General features: G+C 38.4%; 2 protein-coding genes across 4 annotated transcripts in view; one reads left to right on the forward strand and one right to left on the reverse strand.

Moving 5' to 3' along the window:
* LOC103480960 (aminoacyl tRNA synthase complex-interacting multifunctional protein 1-like) overlaps positions 1–5,264 on the reverse strand; it is a 9,531-nt gene extending 4,267 nt beyond the window's left edge. The window contains exons 1-3 of one of the 2 annotated variants that reach the window (XM_008436174.2): positions 5,121–5,264; positions 1,007–1,101; positions 90–203 (exon numbers count right to left, since the gene is read on the reverse strand). In XM_008436174.2, coding sequence (XP_008434396.1) covers positions 90–203; positions 1,007–1,101; positions 5,121–5,152 — 241 coding nt within the window. In that variant the 5' untranslated portion in view covers positions 5,153–5,264. The remainder of the gene's footprint in view (positions 1–89; positions 204–1,006; positions 1,102–5,120) is intronic. The other variant, XM_008436175.2, reaches the window with a different exon arrangement.
* Positions 2,245–9,185, forward strand: part of LOC103480961 (phosphatidylcholine:ceramide cholinephosphotransferase 2-like) — a 15,815-nt gene continuing 8,874 nt past the window's right edge. Inside the window, exon 1 of one of the 2 annotated variants that reach the window (XM_008436177.2) lies at positions 2,245–2,461. The gene's annotated coding sequence lies outside the window, so the exon portion shown is untranslated. Of the gene's footprint in view, positions 2,462–7,176; positions 7,286–9,185 lie in introns of those variants that run through there. The other variant, XM_008436176.2, reaches the window with a different exon arrangement.

The following is a 9,185-nucleotide window of genomic DNA, read 5'->3' on the forward strand; positions in this document are numbered from 1 at the left end:
AGGGTGATGTTAAAGAGTTTAGATGTTATTTAGGGTGGTGTAAACGTTGAAGCTGTTGAATCGTCGGTAGTTTCTTTCAGAGTCCGTACCGGTGCGTCTCCTCTGCTTGTCCTGCAGCTGACCCCTCAGCTGGTCGATGTCCTTTTTCAGTTTGCCGTTTTCAACCAGCAGCTTCTTCTGCTCTCTGACCGACGCCTGCAGCACTGCAACACACACGATATCATGTTATCCACAAGGTGGCGCTGTGTGGGAAATACAAGAGAGTGAAAATAGTATATTTGACTCTTTATTCATTTTTTTCCTTACTTTTTTTTATGTTTCTGGCCATCATGAGACAAAATGCACTTTTATTTTTTTGCATTTTCTTTCTTGTGTCATTTTAAAGTTTGTTAAAAATTCGCATGTTTCTGATTAGCTACATTTTAGTGGAAATGCCAGACCTGCAGAATGAAATAGTTCCTGTCTGACAACATGAAGCAGGAATTCATTACATCCTTTCAAAAACAAATAAGGAACAACATTGCTGTCACCTATCAGTCTTCAAAGTTGACTAAATCAGTTGTGGTGTTTTAGAAATGATCCACAGGAGCCAAGTTTCAATCACAAATGTGTTCAGATCGTCTTTGATATTCTGCAAAAGGTAAAAAATAAAATAAAATTTTGTAAATGCGCTTTTTTTTTTCTTGTTAAGCAAGAAATCCAATTAAAATGTAAATAATTTTGTTAGAGCTGTTTTGTTACCAGAGTTACTGGTGAATAATCACCAAGCATATCTGGTCATGCCTTCAAAGTCTTCAACATCCAGAACCAACATGTTTGGACTCCCAACAGAACCAGAACCAAACTGGCTTCAGTCAACATTAAGGTTCTGGGCGACCTGAACCCGGCTGAAAGGCTTTAAAAGCCTGAAATTAATGTGGGATTATGTTCATAATGAACACATCTGAGCTGACCTCTGACCTCTAACCTGTTGATGTCATTAAACTCTCAGGGTTTGGGGTCTTACAGGCTTTGTCTCTGCTCAGCAGCGCGTGGGTTTTAAAGTACTCCATGATCTGCTCTCCATCATCTGGGTCCAGTTTCTTCAGAGCCGCTGCCAGACTGGAAAAAAAAAAAACATCAAATAAAACAAACCGTGTGCTGACAGAGGTCAGAGGTCAAAGGTTTTCTGCCAATCTGAAATATTAGCAGCAGTTTTCAGTTTGGCGCGTTGTTATTAGCACTAACTGTTTCCCCTCTTAAAGAAATAAACTGATAATTTTTGTAGAAGTGGTTGAAATGTTTATCGTTTTATTTTAAAATAAGTGTATTTGAATAAAAAAATTATTTTTTTTATTACATAAAAGGAAAGATGTCTATTTAAAATGCTCTTTTCTGTCAGGTTCAGATGCCATCAGTCTGGTTACAGACCAACAGAAACAATATTCAGGCAAACATAATTATTCAAATGAGACAATCCGGTCATCTGATCCCAGACGACCGGATCAGATGTTTATGTTTAGATGAGATCTGAGCGGACGCTGCCTGCCTCAGGGCAGCTAAAGGTCAGAGCTAACGGACCAGAAAGGTTTGTTTTTATCAAACCATGAATGAGCGCGAGAGCTTCCTGCATGAAATGATCATAAAATGTCAGAAGAACTCATGCAGAGTCTGTTTCAGAAATGGGCAAATTATTTCCTACTTATTCACCTCCGACAAACACAACRAACTTAAAAACGGCTTTGGAAAGACAAGAGTCCTGACAGCTCATTAAACTAAAAATAGAACATTTTCAAAAATATYTTTTAAGTTTTCTACACGTTTCATTATTTTGTTGATATTTCAAAATGATACAGAATACAAATTCAAGATTTCAGTGACGAGTCTGAAATTTCATTCTGAATATTTCTCATAGAAAAGCTGTTTAATTAACGATATCGGGAATTCATTTGGAGAATTTTGTCTAGTCAGAACTGCAGTTTGAAATTGTAGCTACGGATAAAAGGTGAGATATTGTAACTTTGACTAGTCATCATATAATTGTTGATATCTGAAATATATAGTTTAGATGGTCAATAATTAATTGCAGATATGTTGAATTAAAGCTTCCATACAWTCCGATGTCATTTAAATTAGTCAGAATGTAATTAGAGCYATCTTAATTTACAAATACATCTAGTCAAACCGATTTCAGATGTCTGGAATGTTGGTGTGGTGAAACTGATTTTATGTCAAATCGGCCTGCCATACCCTCCAAGCGACAAAATTAGCATGCTAACGGAAATTGGTTAAAATTTGAGAGAAAGTTCGATACGAAGGAAATTTTTAATGGTTTCAGTGGCAGATTATSTTAGATTGTGGACGTCAGACTTGTTGCGGACTAACAAACTTCACCGGATTAGATTAACTGGACCACTGCGGACGTAAAAAGACAGTTTTGTTCGAGATTTTTCTGTTCTGTCAATGATGGAGACTTTGGGCGGTGAGTTGGACGTTATTTTGCATTTCTTAGTTGTTTGACGAAACTGTTCACTTTCTACAGTTACTGTGCCCCATGATTTGTATAATTTGTTAGAACCTCAAGAGCCTTAGCTTTCCAATTATTTAAAATACGTATATAAAGTACAAACAAAGCGCATAAAGTTTTGACGACCAGCACGCGGTATATAAGGACTTCCGGTGGTTAAATAAGTGGTAAATTTTTCAGATTTGTCCTTGTGAAATTTGCATGAACGCGTATTTGTCTCAGATCTGTTTCCCAATTCCGTTTATTATTATTTATTTTTTTTATTTGTGTGTGTTGTGAAGTCAACCTACTGGACCTCAGATGAACAAAGAGTTATACATAATTATTAGGCAGCTTATTTTATTTAGGCAAGATGAGCTCAAAAGCAGATTTAAGAATAAATCAATAACAATAGAATATTCACTAAACTSCGATCCAGAACCGCACAGCCTTCTGGGAGATGTAAACAGAGGAAAGGCTTTAGCTACTTAGCTTCTCACAGCTAGCAGATCGAAGCTGGTGACATCAACCATAGACATGATATAAGGATAGACCCTAATGGCCGCTCTCGCCTATTGTCGCTGACGAGATTTAGGGCGGCCATCTTGGAGAGGTCCACCTCTCCACTCAGCGTTATGTGTTTAGCAGCACAATGGCGTATCAGCGCATTTAATCGATCATAACACGCTACTTTGTTTCTGGAAACCATATTCAAACATCTATCAAAGCTACATTTATAAACAATTGTATTATTTAAGTATGTTTTAATACATAGTTCAGCATATTTAAATGTGCTTAGTGGCTATAACAATAGAATAGGGATGGAATATTCTGATATTAATGTATGATGAGAATATTACAGAGCACACAGCCATTCATAATTTATTTAATAAATTATTTAGTAATATCAATACATATTTATATAATAATGATTAATACTGAATAATACACTTAAACACTTAAGTGTTCACTTAAGTGTTTAAGTGTCCCCTTTATTTTTTTGAGCAGTGTATATATATATATACGTATATACTTTTTTTTTTCAGCCGACAATTTCTATCTTCAGAGATTCAGCAGCTGAGATTGAGTCCAAAATCCAATGCCAGATTCATCCGTGCTGCAGTGAATCYGTCTCTCTTTATAGATTCTCCCTCTTCTTCCTCACATCATGTCTTTATGAAACTTTCAAAACAAAAACGAAAGATTTGGGATGTATCTTACTAGTGAAAGAATTACATATAAATAATGGTCTTTACCACCTGTGTAAACTTTGCTGCCTTGGGAGGCAGCAAAGTTTGTGAATCTGGCATTGGATTTTGGACTCAATCTCAGCTGCTGAATCTCTGAAGATAGAAATTGTCGGCTGAAAAAAAAAAAGTATATACGTATATACATACACTGCTCAAAAAAATAAAGGGAACACTTAAACACTTAAGTGAACACTTAAGTGTTCCCTTTATTTTTTTGAATGTTATAACACATAATATAAGTTTTATAATATATGTTACATTGTTTCATTTCTAATATAGGCTCTTGTGTCAGATAATCTAAGTCAATGTTAGAGAATAATTAATTTTTTTAGATTTACAGAATCTCAGTTATCCTTCATAGCGGCTGAACCCGTATTACACCAAGCACTGTAGCTAATATTAGCTGGTATCTCGCCGGTGGACATAAATACAGTAAAGTAATATTCTAATCACAAAATATACACAATAATGTGTCCATCTTACTTGTGAAATGTTGTCTGTGGAGCCCTCACACCAATAGTCCATCTATCAGAACAACAATATCCCTCAGTACTGAGGCATCTTCTGCTGTTTTGATTGAACAAAGTAGGAGGGACGACCTCTCCAAGATGGCCGTCGTATGTCCTGCGCCGGAGCAGCCAATGTGGGGTCTACTCATATTATGTCTATGGCATCAACTAACTCACTGTCTCACTCTTCTGTTGCTTAGCAACTCATTTATTCTTTGGTTACCTAGCAACAACCTGCTGAGTAACTTACGCAGCAGCAGTTTAAGGTTTGTGCCTCATAACTGCTTAAAGATAAAAAAAACAGCAGCTTGTAGAGAAAACTGTGGATAAAACAGAAAAGGTGACAAAGCCAAAACTTCACGTTTACTCCCGTAACCATGCATGTTTGTTGTTTATTAACATTTCGGATTAACAGAGTAATGTAGTTGGTGATTAATAAAAATATAGTTTTAAATACGGCGGCTTCTGACGCTGTCGATGCGTGTTTTTGTCCTGTGGGAACCGTTCCTGCGTCCTCCCACGGCAGCTAAACAAACCCACTCAGAGCTCCTGACAGGCAGAGACACAACAGCTGCAACAGGCCTGGTGCTAAAAATACCTGGAGCTGGAGGAGCTCACTCACATGGACGTACAGTAACGACACTGACAACAGAGTCAGAAATGACCGGGAAACACATGGAGAGGAGGAAGAAACTCAGAAAAAATGAAACACCCAGACCTGCTGTTGCTCTAATGTTGGCCAAAATGTTCCTACTCTAAGACTTAATCTGGAAAACAAAGGTGAGCTAGTGCTACTTTTTAAGATACATCTGGGAATGAAACAGAGCAGCGTGATGTGAGAAGCGTTGCTTGTCGGTGACGGAAGCCGTTTGGTACCTGGGGTTGAACAGGTTCTCCATGTTGTCCATGTTGACGCTCGGCTGGCTCCGCTGCAGAACGCGCGTGGAGCGGAGTGGTTTCGCCTCCAGTCCGCCTTCTGTCAGCTGTCTGCCTCCATCAGCGCCRTCCGTTGCCAGAGGTCATAGGTCACATACCTCCACTTTTAACCACAGGAGAATCAGAGGCTTACGTTTTGATACCCACCGTATTTCATTGAACAGAGTGAAAACAAACTGCATGATGAACGGCGCCTTGTGAAAGACCTGTTCACATTTAGTCAATAAAACCACAAAAATCAGTGCATTTAATTCAGATTTCAACTTTTTATCCATAAAAGATTTATTTTATGAATTAAACTTTTTTTGTCAATTACATAAAATTCCAATAAAATCTGAAATGAAAATATTTATCTGAGATTTCAACCACATAAGTCACTAATAAACAGTTAATAAAATGTTTATTGATCTCTGAAGGCCAGGTCAGCAGGACATGGATGTGCTTGAACTGATGTAATGAACAATTAGCTCCACCTAGTGGAGAATTGGACAAACTACAAACCCCAAACCAGTCAGACGACAAGTTGGATCTGGAGATTTATGCTCCAGTTTTAATTTAGATTTAGTTTAACTTATTTAGTTGATTTATGTTTTTTTTTTTACGTCAGTTGTTTTTGTCAACTGACCAAGCTAACTTGCATTAGCAACCCTGTTTTGCATGTTGGCCTTCAAACAGCGTTGTAGCATGTTTTACACCAATGTTTTGCATAGATCTCATTGATTTAACTACAAACAAGCAGCTTACTGCAGTTAAACGGCATGTTTGACTCTGCAGATCAGAGCTCTAAATTACACAAAGTTTTATTTTATTATATTTTTGAAGGGAACCTCTTACAGTTGCTGTGTTTCATTTAACTCATCGGTCAGAGCCTGGGTTTTACGATGATTTAAGATTTGTTTATGCTTTGTTTTGAGCGAACGAGGTGATAAAATGCTATTTTACAGCCTTTTGAGCATTAAAAAAACTGCACCTCTTGTTTGTTCACAAGCTTTGTTCTAATGTTATTTTCAATCTGCTGAGCCTGTTGTGTCATTTTAAGGTCAAGAAGCTGCAGTAAACCATATATGACTGGTTGTAGTCTACCCTGTTCCGACATATTGAAAGAAATTGATTTAGGAAAGTGTTTCTTCAGTCTAAATTTGTTCATTTGTAATTATGATAATTCCGTATTTACATTCTTTTTTTCCATTTTAATCTTTAAATTACCAGAAGGTGCATGTAATACTTTTCGTCTGTAGGATGACATCATTTTTAACTATTACATCAGATGTTCAGATCTGTTAGTTACTCAACTTGAGTCACCTTTTTACCAAACACTGTTTACTCTTGAGTAATATCTTGGATAACTACGTTACTTGTGTGAAAATATGATGATGTATTGCTACTCTTAGTTGAGTACACATTTTTGGTACCCACCTCTGTCTATAACAACACCATAAACATATTCATCCATAAGAAAATAAGCAAATGAAAAAATGTTTTAAAAGTTCAGAAATAACAAATAACTGTTTTTCAAAAGTAAAATCTGATTGTTTGGAATGAAAATACCCATTAATGAGACACGAATGAGAGGAAAACGGCATTCAGATTGTTTGTATTTAGCAGGCACTGTCAGACATTTTAATACTTTTTCATATTTATTAAATCACTCAGTTAAAAATACACACCATTTCCATGTTTACAATACTGACTCCAAATGAGCCATAAAGTTCAAGTTTAACAAATAATTTGGGGTAATGACAAATATTTTAGATTTATCTGCCCGAACTCCGCTGCTAGCTTTCAGCTAGCTCCGTATTTCTCCGCTCTCTCCGGAAAGTTCCGAGTGAAACCGAGCTCAGGTGAGTCATGCGCAGAGGTGAGTCAGCGGGGCGGAAACCGAGAGAGAGAGAGAGAGAGAGAGAGAGGGAGAGCGCTGCCTGGGAACGGAAGTAAACGAACCATATATGGAGTCTAAACATGGAAGAAAGCCGGGCACGAGCCACGGGGTGGGGGCGGGGCTTCTCCTTCACCACGGCCAGCGGAGAAAAGGAGGGAGGACGAAGGGGAACCAGGAGAAAAGTTCACGTTTCCGAGAAGAAGACGTGAGATTGTTTCAGAAAGCGGTGAGTACATCTCTGTCTACCTTATTACCAGAAGAAAACCATCAATTATTCTAGATCGTTTTAGTTAATGGAAAGGAAACCCGCGCAAAAAGTTTAAGTTTTGTGGTCGACAGGTGTTTTCCTGGATTCAGCTTCATGTCGTAATTTCAAAATGAAGGACTCAAGGGAAACTCAGAAAAACAACAAAAAGTCCATTTAAAGTCTCCGAGCAAACCTTGAGCGATCGATAAGTTGACTTAGAGGCACTTTTTAAAGAAGACAAAAGTTTGTTTGGGACTATTTTGATTGATCTAGCTTGAAAACAACAGGTAAATATTTTACTGTAAAAATGGGTGATCCTGCTCTACAACTGCATTTGCAGGAAAGTGAATATAGTCACTTATTTTCTGTTATTTTGTAAAAGTGTTTAAAAATCTCATGTTGAGATTTTTTTGTTTCTGATGCAATTCCTCATTGCATCAGAAACATGTTTGCATGTTAAAACTCTAAAATTAAAACAAGTTCCCTTAAATTATTTTAAATGTATAAAACATAAAACTTTTAATAGCCTTGTTTGATATCTGTTAAAGCGTTTTATTTTAGTGTTAAAAATGTTTATCTAAGCATCTTTATGAGACTTGAATTTAGTTGATTAAATGTGATTAAACATGGTTTATTTATTAGTGAACAGAATAAGCAGGTTGCATCATGTATGTGAAGCTTATTTAACGTTTGACGGTCTTTATTGAGCGTAATCTGACTTTCATTGACTGATAATCTGGAGTGTGTCTGGATCACGTGTGTTTTCGGGCGTGTAGCTCCTCCTCGCCCGCCTCGTGTTGATGAATCAGCTCTAATCTGTGGAAATTGAATTCCCGTGTTTCTAACTTCATTAGGCCTAATTCCCCGTTACTCTGTAAACAGGATGCTGCCAGGAGATGCACAGAAAGTCTGTTCAGAGGAGAGATTCTCCAGGTTAAACCGGTAAAAGCAGCAGCTGGAATAGAAGTTTTGATCCGTAACATCAGTTTCTACGGTCTGGAAACAGGTTCTAGGCCTGGCCTGGTCACAGGTTTTAGCTTTGAGCTCACATACCGGCCATCACATGTAGACATCACACACAGGCTCCTCGGCGGGCGCAGGAGGCATTTAACGCACACGCTACATCTGAAACCAGCTTTTCTTACATTCCTGCTCACACCTGTCCTGATGCACAGGTACAGATGAGTCGGTGAAGAAGAAGAAAAGCTAAAACCAGAGCTAGATGTCCTGCAGCAGAGCCTCGGTGTTCCAGTCCTGGTCCTGCAGGATGCAGACCCACCATATGACCCTCCTGCAGCCTGCAGCCCCTTCAGGTCTCCCCTGATCCAGCTCTGTGTGCAGCTGCCCATAGAAAACCCCTTTGCTCTGGGTGGGACCCATAAGGCTCATCCGAATCCAAACAGGCAGTCATGCGGTTCCTGCATGTTTGCATTTACACACACCTCCCATACAACGGCGCTGACCAAACTGTTCTGCAAACAGACTAATCCATGAACGACGTTACAGTTTCCATCCAGGCCTTGTTAACCATTCACCAGTCATGTTTTCATAAGAGCTACTCAGTGAAGAATCATAAAAGTTTACATAATTCCTCATTGCGTCAGATAAACGTTTCTGCCTCCTGCGGTTACAGTGGAAGCGGATTAGTTGGAGAGAAATGTCAACATGTCTGTCTGAGCAACGTCTGCATACAACTCGGCAACAAACTTCTGACCAATCAGACAAACACTTCGGACCGAGTTCTGTAGAAGTAGTTGGACCCGGCCTGGTGTCGAGTTCAGGAACAAAATGATGGAATGTTTATCACGTCAATGAGAACCGAATTCGGCGCTTCACATAAGCATGTCGGGTCTTTATAGAGCGGATCAGAACATCTACT

This window comes from Poecilia reticulata, linkage group LG18 (assembly GCF_000633615.1).
Source record: "Poecilia reticulata strain Guanapo linkage group LG18, Guppy_female_1.0+MT, whole genome shotgun sequence".
Taxonomy (NCBI): domain Eukaryota; kingdom Metazoa; phylum Chordata; class Actinopteri; order Cyprinodontiformes; family Poeciliidae; genus Poecilia; species Poecilia reticulata.